General features: G+C 42.9%; 1 protein-coding gene across 1 annotated transcript in view; it reads right to left on the minus strand.

The window, feature by feature from the left end:
* Window positions 1–971: 971 nt before the first annotated feature.
* neurl1aa (neuralized E3 ubiquitin protein ligase 1Aa) overlaps window positions 972–21017 on the minus strand; it is a 57355-nt gene continuing 37309 nt past the window's right edge. The window contains exons 4-6 of the mRNA XM_083923879.1: window positions 16930–17658; window positions 2405–2554; window positions 972–1265 (exon numbers count right to left, since the gene is read on the minus strand). Coding sequence (XP_083780005.1) covers window positions 1024–1265; window positions 2405–2554; window positions 16930–17658 — 1121 coding nt within the window. The 3' untranslated portion in view covers window positions 972–1023. The remainder of the gene's footprint in view (window positions 1266–2404; window positions 2555–16929; window positions 17659–21017) is intronic.

The following is a 21017-nucleotide window of genomic DNA, read 5'->3' on the forward strand; positions in this document are numbered from 1 at the left end:
CTTTAGAGGATCTGTCAATTGGTCATGAGTGCTCACAGTGTATCAGGCATGGTTATAGGTCAAGTTTGGGAAAACATTTCACATCTTCTTAAAAAAAGAATGTTGGCCCTGAGGAGAATCCAAATGACTGTTTTTCCACTTCCTGTTTCCTTGTATAGATTCGGAGCTGCTGAGTCTGCTAAATGCAGGTTTGTAGATTGAACCGATGAAGGTCTTTATCCTCTCTGTCTATAACTGGGCATTTTGGAGTGGATTTCAGTGCAACATACCACATTGCAGAGCAAGCAGCTAGCTAGCACAACAACATAGCTACCACCGACACTTGCAATAGAACTACCATAAAGGTACATTAGATTATATGAGCACAAGTGTTACAATCCTACTTAATATACTCAGCATCGCCTTGCATCTCTAAGCACATCACTCACTGATAATCACCACGACAATTACAGAAATCCATCACTTCCATCATTACGATGCCAGACTGACTTCTCTTTTTCCGATGCTCAGTAACACACAGACACAAGTTGTGACATACTGAGATGATTACCTGTCAGAAAGTGTAATACGCATCAGGTTGACAGCATATTTCCGAGCTTCAGCCACCCTCGAAGAGAATAATGATTGAGACACTCAGCCCCAAAGTGACTCACTTGCTTCTCTGCAAATAGGTGACAGTCTCTCAATCTTACCACATAGCTAAACAAATGAGAGGATTTTGGAATCATTTCAGTTATTCCCTCTCCTTTAAAGTCTTCCAAGATCACATGAGGGAGCAAACAAAGTTCTCAGTGGAGCCTCCTACCACTTCAAGTGGCGCCTGTGTGTGGGGAGGCTGTGACAAGAGACCTTCCCATTGAAGCGCTACCGGCTTTGGAAAAGGTCATACGAGTGAACCAAACAATTGTATGAAAATACCAAATTTAAGTACCAGAGTTCATATTCCCTGAACTGAGACATTTCTTCCCCCTCTGGGATTTTGCTGTTCTTAGAGAAGCCATTTATCTGTTAGCCTTCGTCCCCTTATGTGCTCCGGTAGGTCTTGATAATGTCTTTGATCTGCCTTCTGCAGATGGGACAGCAGGCGTTGGACATCTTCTTGAGTTTGAGGCCGCAGGTGTAGCACAGACACATGTGTCCGCAGGCGTAGATGACCGTGTCCACTGTGTTCTCGTAGCAGATGGAGCACTCGTCGGACCATGGCCCACGGCCTGCGGGAAACGTAGGGGACTTGGGGAGGCTGACTGGTGAATTTGGGGTTGTTCCTGTGGTGAAATTACAATAAAATGAGGAGATATGGAAGAGAACAGGTGAACTTGATATACTTTACTTTTACTTTTACACAGACGTGTGCAAATGTAATTGTGTTGACCTTAAGTCATTAATTTAATATTGTTGTCCTTATTCTTTAAACGGTTTATTAATGCCTATTTCTGTTTGGAAACACAGTTAAACCAGTTTAGTTTAGTCACTTCCGGTCTTACGTCCGGTTTTAGAGCTCGCTACCGCGGACTTTGCGTTGCTATGCTAAAATCTCTACAGTGCCACCAAAAGCCTACATGGATGTTGTCGGTTCAGGCTAATCCTCCTGCGTAAGCTAATCAATATGTCCTTTGATAAGTTAAGTTATATAGGCTAAGCCCCTGCCTAGCCTATATAACTTACAATATTTATAAGTTGTACAAGTTAAAAGCCATGCTAGCAGCTAACTTCAGTGCAGTACAGCAAGGTGTAATTAAAACTGTGTACAGTGTAATGTGTGTACACATGCTGATTACTTTACTAGTTTATTTGCAGTTTTCCCCGAATGTTGTCAGTAAACGGTCTAATAACTATGACTCTGTCTTCATTGGTTGTGGTTTAACTCGGTGTTCAGTCAGCGTTTCAACACACTGCACGAGAACACTACAGTAATGAAATAATGGGGACCTTTGTGTTCCATAAATCTTAGCCACAGTTAGATGTTATGTTTTTTTAAAATGACTAAATCTGTCAGGAGCAGATAGAAACCTACATTCAAAATCAATCTAATGATGTGCTTGTTGACAGCTGACAGTTTTTTTTTTTTTATTGTAGTAACAATCGAGCAGTCAGAGCTTTGTAGACAGGGTTAACATTGCCTGATTGTAGGGCTGAAAATTCAACCATGTGTAGAAAGTTTTGTATCAGGTTTAAGTCAGCCCTACCTAAAAAAGCATTAGTTCCATTTACATAACAGTGCTATGTGACACGTGCCAAACATTTTCCTACATCCAGCTGCAGCTGCGGTTGGACCATCAAGTGCTGGCTATTGTTGCTAACTACTGCAGGATGACATCTGCTCACTATCCCATAATAGTTTTCACTAAGTCCCCTGTGGGGTGATTGATTGTGTGATTCTGCAGCAGTATCTGGGTGCACTCACCCCCTGCTGAGCTGCAGTAGGCGGCAGAGCACAGGCCTCCGTTCAGCACAGGATCAGAGCTGCCACTGCCCAGGGCACTGGGAGTGTGCGGAGAGGAGGAGGGCGAGCTGGGGTTCGATGTGGCCCGCGGATCCCCGACATGAGTGGACCCTAATAGGAGAAGATAAAGGCAGGGGCTTAGATGTGCACTTGAATCAATAGTCCGATTTCTTGAATAACCACCTGCAATAAATGTAGAGAAATTGTCTTGGTAACATTAAACTGATTCCTGCAGTCAGAATATTATAATAGATGGTGAGAGGATAACAGGATGTAACAGTGTAAAGGACAGAACAGCACAGAGAAGGAAAGAAGGAGATGTCAAGAATACTATCGACCAAATAAGAAAATAAAAATCCACAGGGTGCTCTCTTATGAAACCTGCAGTGGGCAAGTCTGGCAGATTGAGTTGACTCAGTCAAATTTTGAATGTTTACAACTCTACCACGAGCTCCTCCGCTCCGTTGCATCGAGTTCGTCAGTGCACATGCACCAGATTCCTGTGAATGCACCCGCATCTTCTCTCAATCAATAAACGGAATGGATTACACGCTACATAGAGGTAGGCTGGCTAACTTACTCATAGATAGCAACTGCTAACATAATTTAGCGTACACCTAGCTTGAGGCGTGTGCCTGCAATATTGTAACATGCGAGAGCAGGGAGGGGGGATCTGTGGTGTGTGCACGAACTGTACCGAGAGTCAGCTGTGGGTTTTTGCAAAACAAACAACAGGCTCTACGAGCACGTAGAGTCGCATTTTTTTCTAAAACTGGATGATTTATGTTTTTCTATCGGAGCATAGTGACGGCTTCAGTGTAAATAATCAAACAAATGTTGCCGACTGTGCATTTAAGTCAACAGCTAAAGGGTCATAAAGGCACAAGCATAGACTGTATAAAATATGGACATAGTCTCGGTGAAGTCACTAATAGGTTTCTGAAGAGCCTAAATGAAGCTCACAGTCGACGGCTCTGGCCATCACCGGATTGGTTTAGCAGCTAACTCAAAAATGTGCAATAGAGTTGCAGCGTGGATGGAGCTGAGGCGGGTCGATTGAAGCCTACAGACTCCTGTGACGCAACCCACCTGTCACTCAAAGCAACCACACCCTTAATTATGCAGAACTTAAAGCCTTAATATTATTTAAACGGGTGACTTATAAAAAAGTAAGCCCCTGTACAGTTGTCATGAATGGAGAAATTATCTGAACAGACCAAACAGGTTTTTTTTGCAACAGGCCGTAAACATGTTTGTTTCTGCTTTAAAGTTAGTTATTTTAACATTTGGCCACTCAAGGAACTGCTTTTCTTGGCACTTCCTTGTTGGCTTTGTTTTTCAGCACCAGAGCATGCCGCATGGGCACAAGACAATACACTAGCCTTTTCTTTAAACTAAATAGAGCTCTCTATTTAACAAAGGGTTGCAAGCACAGTGAATTACCATTCATTAAAGCTCTTTTCTGAGCTCCATCTAGTGGGCTCAGAAAATAAGGAAAGTGGAAGTGAAGCTTCATGAAGCGTTATTTCCCCATCACTACATTAAAGCAAACAGGTCCTCTCGTAGACGGCTGCTCTTTTGTCCACCTTTTGTTTTTTCATTTGTCTCTTCATTGGTCCTCAATGAAATGAATGATTCAACTTTGAACCCTTATCCAGGCTTTACATTTATAGTCACAAGAGCACAAAGAGAGCGTTCCAATTTGTAAGAGCAGTCCTTTTTAATAGTGTAAACATATTCATCACTGAACATCTCTTCCCTAATCTGTTTTGGGAATGGGTATTTCAAAGCAGTCCTCCATTCTTTCCACATTCTATCTTGACGTGATGGTTGGGGAAACAAATGGGAATTCCAACAACAGGTTTAGAGAGCACATGTTGAAATGCCAATGATGCCTAGAAAGACAGGCCAGGCTGTTACAGGCTACCATATGATTAATAACAGACTGCATTCAAAGTCATTAACATAACACAAGTTCAACATGTGCCTTTGAATCTGCACTCATAAATAAAGATTTGTATATTAACATATGATCAAATGACTGTGTGTAATGTGAAAGGGGTCAATGGCAGTGATGTATCCCGAGGGAATTATCACCAGACTGCAGTTTGAAGGAGCTTTTTTGCTTCTTTGTTGGTTGCTTTGATTGTAAACAAATGAATATCCCGTACGTTTTGTTGCTAGACACAACAGGCAGTTGTAGAATGAAAAAACTCTTATAGCACCTAAAAGCCTGTTATTTCTTTCAGTTGTTGGAAAACCAAAACAAAGCTGAAAATAGAGTAAGGGCCCGTCCACACGGAGATGCGTTTTCCTATAACCGCACAACTTTAGCATAATTTTGGCCGACCATCCACACGGAGCCGGCGTTATCGGAGCCAATGCAGCTTTAAAATGTCCATTTTATCCAAAAGGACTGTACGGTTATGCAATAGGTGGTAAAATACACCAGTAAGTCTTTCCTGCAGGCCATGTCTAATGTCACCAATCATATGGTATGCTCTGTCATTTAAAATAACTAGAATCATTTCAAATCACAGGTAGGGCTGGGACACCAAAATACCCAACAAATTAAGATGCAAATGAACTGTCTTGCAGAGCGAGCATGTAATCACCAACAAAGAATTCCCATCAAATGCTTTGCCGCTTCTCAGCGCAAATGCAGATTACTGTAATTACCTTCCCTGAAGCTTGGTGTCAAAAAGTAGCACACTAACAACTGCATCAGAAATCAGCTGCTGTGGGCACATTACATATTTAACCATCCTATTTCAGGACTCCACCGTGGTGGATCTGCTGAGGAACATTTCATGGCGGGTCTGTTCTCCTGAACAGCTGACAGGGAGAACAAAAAGTGGAACCAGAGTCATCTGGTGTGGCAGAGTCCCCGTCAACGCTGACCAGCAACATCATGATGGCAGCCCCAACACTGTGCCAGATTGCATCTCTGCTGCCATCTGCACCGGCAGTCTGATCAATCTAACTGATGCCTGGGGCCGACACACAGAGGCCTATTTCTCTCTAGAGCCAAAAAGCCAATCCCGGCTTATTGGAATTTAGAGAAAATGTCCCATAACTGCCAGATCGTAAACTGTAGTTGTGTTTTGTCAAAGTCGGCATGTCGTCGAGTCACTGCTGCTGTGACTCTATATCAGGAGCTGTTTCGTGTGTGTTTATGTGTGTGTGTGTAGGGGGTGATCAAATATCTCTTCTGTTTGCATACCGGGGGTTGCCCTGGTGCTCTTGGCGCCTCAAAGTGTGTATGTGTGAATGGTTTGTGCTGCATGTACAGTGTGTAACATGATGTAACAGGTCATCTGAAGCACCGTAGTGAATACATTTTTAGCAGGGGACGCACCAGACAGAATAATACACCTTATCCAGGCAGTATGCATGAGATGTTCTACCCATTGTCTATGTATGGATACAACACAGGCCACAAGTATAAGCATACAACCACACTGGGTGAGAGTAAAAAAAACAAAAAAACATTGATGGATTGCTACTTCGTCTCGAGAAAACCCACAGTTTCTCATCTCTGGTTTGCCTGGCTCTTCTAAATGAATTACACCTATGCTTGTTACTTTAGCACCAAATTATGTCTCATGTTGAATTTGATTTTTCATGGCAACCCTGAAAGATTTTAGGCCCAACTCAAAGGAAAACAACAGTGTATTACAGCCCTAGCCATTGGCTGTATCAGTTATATTGACACAACTAAGGCACTAAGGTCATTGGTGAGATCTGGGGAAGTGGTTATCTCACTAAAAAGTATGTTCAACAGGGCAACAAGTGAAGCAGTCTCACAGTCATACAGGTTGAAGACAAGCCAACAGATTAGCCAGATTATTTAAACCACTTTATTTGGTAACGGCACTGCAATGCTAATAATGCGCAAGAAAACCATCAGCTACAAAAATAAAGCCCCTTGTTTTGGCTTCTCTTTTGGGGAGCTGTCAAGCCGTCCATCTTTATATGCAGTATATGGTTTAACTGTGTTATAGCTGTTCCAAATGGCTACCCTCAAACAAGCAAAAGACCTGCTTTCATAGAGAAGGGACATAATTAACTGTTCAAATAACGACAACTAAACACACTTTCTTTCAGTCTCCTTTGAAGGTATTCATGATGTCGCAATCATTAAAAGTGACAAAGGGAAGTGCAGTGAAGAAGGGAAAAGGGGACTTAAGGGGACTTAAGAGAGAAACCCTGTCTCCTTTAACACCTTAGTTATAAAATAAGGTGTTATCCACAGCCCCTAACTTCCACAGATACAAATTGATTTGTTGTGGTGAACTGATCTGACAAACACTTGGTTTTTAGCATACTGAGGTCTTAAACATGCACCATAAAAGGGAAATCAATACCCCAGCACTCACATGTACAGCATGTGAACTATATACTGTATGTACACTCTGCACCAACACTCTGGATCAAACCACCCTGCTGTGAGTGTTGATCAGCAAATCACTGTGCCACCCCTAAAAGGTGTTACTGCATTCGTCATGTTTCACCTTTCATCCGATTACTGGAGCCTGATCCCCCTGCGGCCCTGTAGCAAGAGTGGTTCCCTGTGGAACTGAATCCTCTTTCTCCCTTTGTCTGCCCCTCCCTCCCCGACTCTCTCTGTCCATCTCTCCCTGTTAATCCCTCTGACAGCCGGGCACCGCCCATCCAGGGCAGCTGAGGCAGGATCTGTGGTGCCCAGCCCTGATCCCGCCTGTTCACCACTAGATTAAAGCGACTTGCGTGAACAGCTGTGCGAGGCAGGCTGCCTCTCTGTGGCCACATCCCTGCTGCTACTTCAGCCGTCCGTCTATCAATCTTTAGCACATATGAGTACATCTATGGAGAAAGCCTATGCCTTTAAAGCATGGGAGGCATGCAGAGCATGGAGGGAGAGAGGTGGGTGGGGATGAAGGGTGCAGAGGAGGACGGTGCAGGGTGAGGGTTGGGGGCTTAGTGTGTGTTTGTGTATGTAAGGATCAACTCTTGAGAGCCTTCAGACTTGTGTGAGTCTCACGCTTTGGTCACTATTACAATACAACCTGAAGGGAAGGAAGGGGTTAAAGGGACAGTTTGCATGTCTGTTTATAAACTGAACATGCAAAAGAAAAAACAAAATGAGAAAAGGGAAATGGCAAATAGTTTACAAAGAAATTGGTCAAATGCTATCCCTAAACACAAACCTTTCCAAAAGGGCTGTTCATTTAATTGCAGATTATCTGTTGTTCTTAGGTGCTATCAGGACAAATGTGCACTTAGGCTCGGCTTTGTTGTGTGTGTTTAGATTAGATGAGAGGAAAGCAGCCCTGAGGGTAGGAGTTTAAGGCCATGGGTTACTCTGCTACAAAACAATCTTAATAGTCTTTTTTTGTCTGTGGTTGAGATATTATCTTCGGAGACAAAAGAGCTGTTTTAAAGAGAGGACACAGTCATACATCCCTGAGTTGTTTATCACTTTAATAGGTGCAGAGTGGAGAGTGTGTGCGCTTCCATGCATATGTATGAACATGCGTATACAAAAAAGGCATGCATGCAGTATGCCGAGAAGTATAGAGGAAGGAAAAGATGTTTGAAGGTTGAGAAAATGTCTCTGCAATGTAAAATGATAATTACGAGCTGCTCATTTTTCTTTCTGTCTTGCATCCTGAATTGTATCCTTTATTTGGCCTGCAATGGCAAACACATTAACCTTCCAAACCACTGCACTAACACATTATAAAACCTGCAATATCATTAACAAAATTAGTTAGTTACAGATGGTCTTTCTGTTTTTAAGGCCTGCCATCATTTTGAGGAGTGCAAAATGGATACAATAGTGGTGCAAACTCACTGATTTAGTCAATATGCAAAAAAAACCCCAATTATAATTGCAACTCATCATTCAATCACTAACAGCTCATGGGGAAAATAAGACATGTGAAAATGAATTTCTTACCTCCCCCTCACTTTTAAAATGGTTGTCACTGTGTCCGGTAATTATGCTGTAAAAGGAACAGTAACTTATCGAAAAACAACCTTTTTTTTCTCTGTCATTCTTAAAAAGTTTTCCGTCCACACAGCCTCGGCTCAAGAAATATCTGCGTCCACACGAAACCAGTGAAACTGACTAAAAATGTTGTAGTACACATGCCAGGCCTGGATGTGGCGCTGTAACTACCACAGAAATACACTGACAACAGAGAAGAAGAGACAAGGAGACGCTGTGGAGAATCATACAGTCTATGTGTAGAATCCAAACACCAGAGAGTTTCTCTCCAAATCTGGAGACTTCCCAAATCCTCCTCCATCCTAGAGAGAAATGTGTCACTGGTGTTAGTGGCGACTTTTGTGGTGTTTTTGAGACTCTGATGCACGAATCACTCTGCAGTTAGTGTCCTCAACAAGCAGAGGGTGCTGCTGTGAGCCCCTTCCCCGTCCCAAAGCACTCACAGGCGCCACTGTCTCACCTTCTTAGCAACTTTATTTATAAAAAGTGACTAGTGACCAATTTAGCGCCTTATTCAGAAAACCAGGGGAAAAAGGAGAAATCTGTGGTTGACTTTATTAATTCCCATGTATGTGGCTCAGAGTACAGGTTAGTCTATGGGTCCGTCTCTCTTCTCTCACGCAGCAGCCTTGTTGCTGTTATGTGACACCACGGGGGTTAGAGGTCGGAGGTGGGGGGATGACGGCATCGTTTAACAGAGTATGAGGTTTCACCGTCCAGACGACAACGCCATGGGGGGCGTTTTCAAATCTTCTCACTCTGGAAACCACTTTCAAAAGATACCGTTTTCAAGCTTCGATAACGCCAGCTGCATGTGGACGGTCGGCCAAAACGATACTAAAGTTGTGTGGTTACAGGAAAACGCGTCTCCATGTGGACAGGCCCTAAAAGGAACACCTGCACACACAACTTAGGGATGTAAAACACACATCTAATGTCTGTTGTTATTTATCATTAGAAATCTCCCAAAGGTGCAGCATGTCCTGTGTCGTACAGTGGCGATTCTCTCTGATCATTCAGTGGTCTGCAGTGTTTTGACTTCACCCTCCAGTATTGCTTGGAACCTCAACTGAGGTGGAACCAAAAAAAGTGCCAAGTGCTGTCCACAACTTTTGTACATGGGAACCAAAAAAAGAGTTAGTGGAAGTGAACAGAGCCATGCCATAAAATGTTGTGGAAATGCGGAACAAGAAAAGACTGTAAGGTAGAAGCAAATGCAAGTATCAGGTAAGTTAACATTTTAAGTGGTGTTGGTGCATCAATAACACTGCAATATACATGCTTTTTTTTTATTCAACTATTGAAAAGAATTTAACTAATTGTTGCTAAATTAGTATAAATATCTAAACAGCAGCATTCACATATTTTTTTAAATATGTGAATTTGAACGTACACCCCTGCCTGGTTCATGCATGGACAGATAGACTCAGGGACGGTTAAGTGTGCATGCACATTAGTGAAAATAGGGTGATTACTCCCCTTTATAGGCTACTTTATTATAGATGACAAGTGAGCCTCTTAGGGAGTATATTTTGTTGGCTTGTGTGAATAACAATATGTATGTTTGGATGATTGAGTGGCTTAAAACAAAGAGTGGGGAGCACAAAAGTGACCAGAAAGAGTAAACATAAAAAGAAGACACCAGCGAGGATGACAGAAGTTGAGAAGAGGAGGAGAAAAGAGCTGGCAGCTGCAGTGTATGAGGATGTGGGTGGTGAGACGTTTCACTTGAGCATGAGCGCGCTGACATGTTAATGGAATCTATAATACATGCGAAGTGGGTCACTGGATGGCTGTCCTATTTCCACGCCAAGAGGCACAAGGTCCCTTCAATATCTCTCTCTCTCTCTCTCTCTCTCTCTCTCTCTCTCAATGTTCAACTGTCAGCTGGTCTGTTTTCAGTTTTCTGTGGTATAATCACACTAACAAGAGATATTTGGACAATAGAAAAAATACTGTGTGACATGTAGTCTGTGAGTTGGTGTATCCCAGTGGGTAAAACTGTAGATGACATGGCATGGAGAGATCAGAAACACAGACTGTGTCAGTTGTTATGCATGTCATAATAAACTGCCCACATATACGGTAGGGAGCGTTTTGGCACCCTATATAACATACAAGGGGTGTACAGTACATGTTTACACCCGAGTGTTAACATGCATACAAATGTTACTATGATAATGTTAGCATTTAGCTCAAAGCATTTAGCTGTACTCAGGCTCTGCTGAGACCTAAAAAGTACATTTTGCATTTATTCTGACTATAGAACTGAGCCTGATATGCTAACTATATATGATTTAGGTAAAATTGTGGTCTTTTGTCTGGCACCATACTTGACACACTTGCCTAAAAAAGTTGCAGTTGAACATACCGCAAAGACTACGGCCAATGGCCAACTAGCTTATATGTTCTGCACCTGTGTGAGAGAAAATAACTGTCCATACCAGCAGATTTTACATCTAAAAACCTCTTGACTAGGGTTGAGAATCGAGACGCCATTTCTATTTGGAACCGGCTCCAAATGTTCTGGTCCATTGAATTGTACACATCTAATAATAAAAATAAGAAATAAATTAGGCTCTGTTAGAGGGAAATACATATTCAAGTTATACCACATACACAAAATGAAATCACATAATGTGACTACACATTGCTGGGCATCACAATAACGTTAGTTATCATAAGCCTGTTCAAGCCACAATAAAGTTATAATCAAAGTTGTTTGTACCTTTACTTTTACTTCCAATTCTTAAGTACATTTAATATTAGAAGATCACTTTTGATACTAAAGTACAGTAAATATCCGATACTGAAAGGCGACTTTCACCTCTACAAAAGTCATTTTCTGGTAAGATATTTGTACTTTTACTCAAGTATTGCTTTCAAGTGCTTTATAAAAGGTTGCTATTAAGATACCTCATACACAAATAGGACAGGGCTTGTCCATGTTTTAAGATAATCAGCTACCCAATTTTTCCCTGCACACCAGGGATGTAACACATTGATCGGGAAATATTGAGGAATCGCATCGATAAGCAGAATTGACAATGGCATTGGTATTAATACTTTCTTATTAATTCACATCGCTAGTCTTGATTTTAGCCTTTCGTTCACTTTCCTGTCTATTTTCCTCACTTCTGTTTCTCTTCTTGTGCACTGATTTGCTTAAGCTGAACTGCCAATCCGTGATGTCTCTCACCAAAGACAGACTGAGCATGTTGAAAAAAAGAAAAACCTGCCTTTGACAAGTACCTACAAGAGCCAACCATGCGGGATACTATGCAAAAACTAGTCAAAAAGATGCACACCGACTGACCACGACCTGGTGTGTCAGGGCTCCAGAGCTAAATTAAAGGTCCCCTGTGAAGATTTTGACCACCTGTAGTGCTATGGACAAGTGTTTTTTATAAATGTTTTGTTTGTCATGCACAAAGACAAACATGCAAACAGAGTACAAAGGTGATTTCACTCCATTCCACTGGTCGACAGTGAAGTAGAAGACTACAAGCTATGTAGCCATGTAGACACCTAGGTATGTATGTTGCAAAATACTTGTCTTCAAATAGATTTAAAACAGAAAGCTACATTATACAGTACAGATTATAAAGTGAGTATTATGGTATTCCACTACCATTACTTCTAATATACCTGATGCGGTATCGATTTCTTCCACCGTCATTAGCCTGTCCAAGCACTCTTGGCTGACCTGAGATACTCTGATGCATCTGTTTCAGTAAGCTTGTTCCTATTAGAAGGTCCATTACTCCATGCTTTGTTTGAAGCGAGAGGCCTTTGTGATGACTGCTTTATCTTGCCATCCTGAAAGTAGAAGCCTGCTGGGAGAGCCAAGCTTTCAAGTTTAACATCCCGCACTCCAAGTAGAATGCATGGCTCGAATTCTAACCGAAAGCTAAATTGCTCTCCAGTCAACATAAAGCAATAGATCAAGAGCTGCAGGAGGGAAGATAAGAGATGCTTCCTAATTCAAAGCAGCTGGAAAGTAAAGATGATTCACACCTCAGAGGGATTCAAGATCTGCTCTGATAAGGCGATGCGCCTCTGACCTGTTTCATTGTTCTGCTATTCCTGTTTTATTGTGCCGCCAAGGCTCTCCGGTTTCAGTAATGATTGTTAAAAATGTGCACAAACAAACAGGCGGTCTGTTATGCACAGTTTCCAAGCCAAAATATAATTTAACAGTAAATTGGTGATCTGTCTTTGTGATAACACAGCATCTAACTGTACCATCAAGACATTTAGCTGTTTTGAAAAGGTTTGCTTTTTTGAATGTATAAAGAGGGGAGATTGAAACATGTGAAATCCGATTTGCTGATATTTTGGCACATCTATGCAACTCTGTCACTTGACTTGGTTGTCATGGCTGTCTTTGCTTTTAATTGATGTTTAGTGGTTTAAGCTAACATAGGGCAATATTAGCTCGTAAGTCGTGTTTCCATTAGGGTAAAATGTGGCCGCTCGGAAAGCTTTAGGCCACGCCCTCTCAAATGGCCGTTCGCTACGTGTTTCCATTACAAAAAAAAGGTCCAAGAGGGATTTACGGGACTCCGGAGGGGATGTAGAACTCTGAATGGGTTTGGATCACCGGTGATCACCTGATCAGAGATACAGCAGCTCTTTCTTTCTCAAAGGGGAAAAATACAGTATAGTAGCAGTTTGATTTAAGGTGGCCCATATGATTCACAACGTCAACTTATGTACAAGTAACATGAAAGAAAACACTCCTCAAAAATTTGAGGCGCTGTAAAAGTGTTTGTTGACAGACAGACTGTCACCCTGCTGCTGTACGGTGTGTGTCTGTGTGTAAATGGGAGAGAGAGAGAGGGAGCATGCAGCAAAGGGCCGCAGGTCAGAATCTAACCCGGCTGCTGCAGCCCATTGTAACAAGCCCGTGCTAAGATGCACGTGCACAGATCATTTTCTGTGCTGCGTTCTACTACACCACTGGATAAAAGTGTCTACTCTCTACTTTGCTGTGATGTTGTGGCCTCTGTTCTACCATTCCGGATATATGAGCCTAATGGAAACACACCTTAAGTGAACATAGTGAATCCCCATGTTTTACATGCAAAGAGACAGGTTTAAGACCTCCCTTATAGGGAATCCAGTCATTGGGAGGATTTTTTTTAAAACCAGATGAAATCATGGTTTAACTTAAAATCATGTTGCACCAAATTTCAACTTAAAATTGAGAAATTTAAACCTCTCTTTAAACATCAGTTTAGTTTGACTGACAGCTCCAAATTAAAATGTGTACCAGAATTACCTTTAAATTTATCCTTGAGGTTTAACTTCTCTGCTGGGCCACTGACTGATGTTTTAGCTAGCTAGCAAACAATTTCACCTTCTTACATTTAGGTCTGCACATTCATTTATTTATTTTAATCTGGGTAAGCAAGCATCTCTAACTCCGTTTTCCTAAATGATCTTGGATTTACTAAACAGAGATTCACTTTTAACTGTGCAACAGCGCTCTGCTTAATTTAAAATCCCTATTTACTTATACTAAAACCTAGTTTTTCAAAACTCTGAATAAACCTTATCTTAGATTAAACAGATCCTTGATAGTTTCAAGACTTTTGACGAGAGAAAGTTACAAACCTCCTCCTTCATCTCTCCTGCATGTCTAGTTAAAGCTAGGGCTGTTCCTCTCTAAACTCTTTTAACCTCTGCTTCCTTTTCCGCTGCTGTCACTGAAGAAAAGCAGGAAGTATTTATAGATGCCTTTCCCTCCACAGACAAACACTTGTGACACCTTTGAAAGGCCGGTGCTGTTTTGGCTGTTATGCCTCTTAAGAGCTGCATTAATAGAAGACAGCATCCACTGCTGCACGCGCCACTTTGCATTATACAGCTGACAGAGATGTTGCCTTGTTACCATCCACTTTTTGCTATCACTGGGTGAATATATACAATAATAGCTTACTGTTAAAAATTAGGATTTTAAGAATGTCTTGTATGCATGTGTAAATGTGTGGGGCGTTGTTTTTAAACAGGATTTCCACAACTTTCTTTGACAGAGCTGGTAACAAATGTCAGTCAGAATGGCATTTATAAAGATAGCATGTTGCAGAGCTGTCTTCCACTTTTCATGTTCATGAGCGCAGCCCCCCAACAGCTGCCTGCACCTCGCGGGAAGGCAATATGCTTGGCAGGGCGAAATGAAGTGCCTCAGCACACCGCTGACAGGCAAAGTGTCCACCCGCTGAGACATCTTGTTGTCCCTGCTGTGTGCAGGTCACAGCCCTCCCTCCCGCTGCCTCTCTCCACCTCTGTTCCCTCGCTTCCTGTTTTTCATCTTCCCGGTCGTGACAGAGCATTTACTTTCCTCACTAATCCTTTGAATGTGTAGACGCTTCCTGTCTCAAGACACCTGCTATAAATATTGGAACAAACAAAAAACAAACTCTTGACCCCCAGGTTCTGGTCATGGCCGTGACTGTAATTTCCAAAAGGGGAGACAAGGTTTACGTCAATTGGCATACTGTCAGAGCGATCAACGCTTAGCGCGCATAGATTTCAACCCGAGGGTGCAAATGAATTAAGCATAGAGATCAGAGGTCTCCCCAGTGGTGTGCCCAGCCAAAAGAAGATCAATATCCTGATCTGTAAGTTCCTGACCCCAGGACATATCGCTTGGCTGAAAAGATGGTTAGGTCCACCATAAATAACTCTTCCAAAGGGGGTTTATTCACAAGATAAAGCATAGGGTCAAGGAACAAGGCTGCTCAATACTCCCTTTATGAAACTTACAGGAGTTGCATAATATAATATTCCAGTTTTCAGTGTCAGCAGTGTCAGACATTTGTCATTAGGATTTTTTAAGGGCCAGTCCACACAGAGACGCGTTTTCCTGTAACCGCACAACTTTAGTATCGTTATGGCTGACCATCCACACGCAGCCGGCGTTATCGGAGCCTGAAAACGGTATCTTTTGAAACCGGGTCCCGGAGTGGGAAGATTTGAAAAAGGTGAAACTGCATACTTTGTTAAACGATGCCGCGGTGTTACAAAACAACAACAATAGTGCTCCTGCGTGAGAGGAGAGAGACGGATCGCGGACTGTTTACTGAACTCTAATGTACTGCCAAATGCATGGGACTGTAAAATGATTCAGTGTCCAAAATAGCACAATAGTCTCCACTAACACGAGAAACAGTGGACAGATTTCTCTCTAGGATGGAGGAGGATTTGGGAAGTCACCAGTTTTGGTGAGAAACTCTCTGGTGTTTGTATTCTACACAGGGGAGCTCCGTCTCTTCTTCTCTGTTGTTGGTGTATTTCTGTGGCAATTACAGCACCACATCCAGGCCTGGCATGTGTAGTACAGCGTTTGGAGTCGTTTTCACCGGTTTCATGATATTTCTTGAGTCGAGGCCGTGTGGACGGAAAAATTTAAAGAGCGACAGATCTTGGTCTCTTTTGGCTATATTATTGTGCTTGAAACTTTGCTCTAACCCCTATTTATCATGTATAAGTGATTTAATTAGTTATTGGATGGGGGAAACGTAATGATTGACAGTTGTGATCGAAGTGGAGACGTGTCATCCATCTTTATATACAGTCTATGGTTTATTAATGCATAGTATTTGTGAATTATCCTAACTTCTCCTATGAAGACACCTTTTATATCATTACGACTGTGCTTTACACCTGCCTCCACTTTTCGGTGGGTGGGGTTAAATATATAGTTACATGTCCATATCCTACCTGTGTAGCTGTGTTTGTGTTTCCTCTGAGTACACACAACATATGCAGAACATATGCAGTTTTTTGACAGATGTAAAACAAAATTTAAGTTAAACTCTTTGTTTGGACTTCTGGTGGTGAACAAAAAAAAGAGCAGGATGAAGTTTTCATACACAGCTCTAGTCCCTCCAGTAAGAAAGTTTAAAGGGGCATGCTACCAATTTTACACATAAAGATCAGTTTAAACGTTAAAAAAGAATACCACTTAGACCATAGTAAGCTCCTCAAGAGTCAAAAAAGACATTATACAACTGGTCTCACAGGCTGAGAAAATAACCTTTGATGATGCCATCAGGGTTATGCTGGCTTGGGCTTGTCTGACTCAGAGCGGATGTGAGGCTACTACTGATATGGATATTTGGGAGTCCAATAGTCCAATAACAATATATCAGCCAAGTATGTTTTTCTAAATATAATTACATAACATAAAAAGATAGTCTTAAGGGGATCAGAAATCCTACCGGTAATTACCAGGTGAAGAGGGTCTAGCACACAGAAGCTGTTGGTTGCATTATGTTTATGTAGGATCCAGGTTTTTTTTTTAACCTATATTAGGGATAAAAAGACTCAGTACCTCAGCCTCTTCTGTACCATTTGTTTCCGTCTCCCAGAGGTCCCCAACCGTATGGAAGTGCATACTAAATTGCCTGAGTACCACCCGTGTAAGTCCACTTTCAAATGCTTTTCATGTTACTTTTGTCTGCTGCTTGTCTGTGTGCTTACTTACCAAGAATCCTAAGCTGAGTCACAGCCCCATGGAGACCAAAGAACATCCAGAGTGGGCGGGAGTTGTCCACACACACCTGCATGCCCACATTGGTGCCATTGTGGCTGAGGATGACCTCCCCTTCCTGGTTGACCAAGAAGCCCAGGATGTCACTGCATTGGAGAGGCGTCGGCACCCGACATACCGCCCAAAACTCTTTTCTGTCCACCAGAGCCTCTGGATTGTAGGGTAAGTCGCTGGGGCGCAGCACTGCTGGGTCACAGGATGTCACACCGTAAGACAAAGAGCCCGAGCGTGCCGGGCTCGACTTGGTGACTTTGATGAAGACGGTTTCTCCAGTGCGCAGGGGCCGGTTGGTGAAGACTAGAGTGCGTTCTTCCCGTGCATGCTCAGAACGTGCCACTGTTTGCTCGTCCAACGTCTTAATGTGGGCGCCCCGCAGCTGGTGGAAGTGGAGGTCGCTCTCCAAGGCGGATGGCAGCAGAGAGGACTGCTGGGAGTTGAGGGAGTTCTGGGGTATGGGGCAGGTGGAGGATGAGGGGGCTGAGGCCAGGTGGAGGGTGTGGCGGTGGGAGTGATTGTGGGCATTGCGTCCTTCCTCCTGCTGCAGGTTGAGATCACACAGGCTGACGGACAGACGGGAGTCGTCAGCTTCACGCAGGAGAGAGGAGGACCGCACTGTGGTGAAGGAGCGTGGGCGGAGGCAGTCGGGAGGAACAATCTCACTTTCTGGAAGGGGGAGAGAGAAAAGGAAGTGGGATCAAGACAGAGAGAGAAGAGTGGTTAATGGTGGTCTTACTGTGTTTTACTTTGATTAGTAATTTGCCCCAGGCCTGTGGCAGTCAGCTGAATTCCAATTGTGAGCATACAGTTCTAAGAAGAGCTGAATCTGCAGCGAGTCTGACAACAAGATAATGATTAAAAGAGAGAGCAATTTAACTTCAGTTGCCTGTTGAATGCATTGTAGGGTAGTTCTAATTCTTCAGTGTCGCAGCAAATGAGAGTGTGTTTAAAGATAAAGAAATTAAAGTAGCAGTGGTCGGGTGCTCCTACATATTTCTGCAGAGCTGAATCATCTACAGTAGTTTTAGACAAGAACATGCTGTATGGTGTCAATTAGCAAAGAACAAATGACTTTCCTGAAACTGAATGTAGTGTGTGGATGTGTGTGTGAGTGTACTAGTGTGTGTTGGTTGCCTTCTTTACAATCCATAGTACAGTACTAGAGACCATCTTGTGACGGGATCACACAGCCGTGATACCAAATCAAGCCAGGGGCGTAAATTGGTGGGGCAATGGACACTTCCCTACGTTTAACCCTCTACTTCCTGCAGACATATAAACATCCATCCATCCATCTGCAACCACTTGTCCCTATCGGGGTCGTGGGGGCTGGAGCTGGGCGTAAGGCTTGGTACACCCTGGACAAGAGCCCAGTCTATCACAGGGCACATAGAGACAAACAGAGACAGACAACCATTCACACTCAAAACCTACGGACAATTTAGAGTCCTAACCTAAGGAAGAGGAAGTCGGAGAACCCTGAAAAAACCCACGCAGACACGGGGAGAACTTGCAAACTCCACACAGCACCCCTTGCTGTGAGGCGACAGTGCTGAGCCGCCTCTCTTACAAACCTTGACCTGTAAAATGCGTTCACGCTCTCTGGCTGAGGTAACCTTGGGTGTTACTGACTGGGATTCCCTCACTCCCTCGAATTCCTGATTGTTGTTTTGTAAGTTTGTGTCCGGGGAAGACCACAAGTTTCTCTTTTGGTTCTCGAGCTTAAAAGGTTAGTGAACCCCTGCTCTGCAGAGAGCCATTAATATTCAATTAAATTCAATTTTATTTATAGTGCCCAATCATAAGAAAAATTATCTCAAAACACTCTGTGTATAGAGTAGGTCAGGACCACACTCTGATTTGTTTATGATTTACCCAACATTCCCCCATGAGCAACACTAAGTTGCATTGCAGCAATCTTTTGCACAGTGGAAACGAAAACCTTCAGACCCGGCTCTATGATGGGCGTCCATCTGCCTTAACCGGTAGGGGGAGGGGCGTAGAATATCAGCCAGTACATATCTGTAATAGAAAGAGTGGTGGTCACTTGCACACTAAAGACTCCACTTGTGATAAATTGCCCTCATGTTGCTCACAGTCTCATCCTCCGCCTCTACAGGCCTGCTCAAAATACCACCTCTAAAAGTGCTCTCTGTCCCACCTCCCCCCTCCTGGCCTGGTGGTAGGGGTAAAATTAGCCTGTCGCCCTGAGAGAGACCCTGTTTAGTCTGAGTTTGCGTGGGAGTGGGTTGTCTGGGTTTGTGTGTGATATATGTGTTTGTAGGACTGACAGAGGAAACAAGAGACGGAGACGAAAGAGACGATGACCTCTTCTCCCCTCGCACAGGAGGTTATGAAGATACTGAGAGACCCTCCTCAGTCAAAGTAAGAGCAGGAGAAGAGCAATTCAGACCAAAAAAAAGGGGGGCTCAGGGGGGAGGATGGAGGATAAAAGACATTGACCAGCCGCTGACCGTCTCTGGAGAGTCTCTCGAGTCCTGACCAGGACCTGAGAGCCTGACTCCAGATAAACCTCTCAGTCTCACTTACTAACTGTACACTGAAGCAGTGAAAACAGAGCAGCCAGGCCTCTCATGATGCCCCCAAAGAAAGCAGACATTATACTGACAGAAAAAGAGACAGTTCAATTGTAATGTTCTTGGCAACCGCCATTTTTAAGTCACGTGTGTGTGTTTTAAAAGTATATTGTTGGATGTTGAGCCTTGTCAAAGCAGGATGTCTGTTGCTTCGTGACATTGGAAGTTCCTTTTTTCAGTGTTTTACTTTATTTTGTTGCTAATTAATTAAAGCAAGTACCTTGAAACAAATAAAAAAGGGGTGTACTGCAGGATTAGTCTCATCAAGGTATTTATTAATTGAATTATTGCATTAGATACTATATACTATTAGCTGGCATGTACATATGAATCCCTCTTTAAGAGAAGAGAATAAAAGAAGACATGCTTTATTGATCACTGATCGATTTAAAATAAATATATAACAAAGAATGGAAGACTATGTTCACACAGCAAGCCTCAAGCCAAAAACACACCAAACAGCAGCAGTTTGCCGCAATAATCTGAGCAGCATGGTTGTGTATTACAAGCGTGAAGGAATTCTTTGTAAACATAGGTCGACATGTCGCATACCCATATTCGACCAACTAAAACCTAGTTCTAGTGCTGGGCTGGTGCTGGTTCATCGTTGGTCCAACTTGCGAACCTTCTCAGGTTTTCCACAGGCCAGAGATCTCAGAGAGTGAATTTGTGGGCAGATGATAACAAGGAAGAGGAGGAAGGAAATTGGCCCAAATCTGAATTGCTATTAGATTCCATTTGTGATTTGTGATTTTCAGTGTCGTGAAAAAAACAGATCTACTGTTTGCATATTCAAAACACACTTGAAACTGGCATACTCAGTGTAAAAGCCTAAAATTCTGTTATGTTTTTCACTTTTGGATGAATAACACCAAAGAAGTATACCGTTTAAATACCCAGCCCTACAAACTCCACATCTTAACTAAAACCACACGTCTGGAGTCAACCTGGGAGAAAACGTGTCTCAGTCAACAGAGATGGTGGTTGACATAAAGTACAACTCTGTAAATGTGTTAAACTGAACTGGAGACGACAGCGATGTCTGCAGTGTTTGATCCCCTTACAGTGACGTGTCGGATTTCCTGCATCATCGCTAAAATGAAGCTGAGGTTCTATTGCTGCTCCTTCAAAGTTATGTCAGACGTCAATTAATTGTTAGCCGCTAACCAGGAGCAACGCGCTTCGTGATTAATATTTGATGGAACTAAGGCCCTGTAATTTCGCTAATTGATTTTTCAAAGAGACATCAAATGGAGAGTACAGTGCCTTTGGTGAGCAGGGACTTCTAATCAACCATTAAACACCTCTCCGCTCAGAAGTGTGCAGCAGTTAACTGTGCGTCCCAGAGGCTAGCTGAAGATGACTAGCACGTTGGCTTGGATTTCATCTACTATTTCCCATGCTAGCCGTCCCCTGATGGACTCCCAC

This window comes from Echiichthys vipera, assembly GCF_963691815.1.
Source record: "Echiichthys vipera genome assembly, chromosome: 2".
In the NCBI taxonomy this organism is placed as follows: Eukaryota; Metazoa; Chordata; class Actinopteri; order Perciformes; family Trachinidae; genus Echiichthys; species Echiichthys vipera.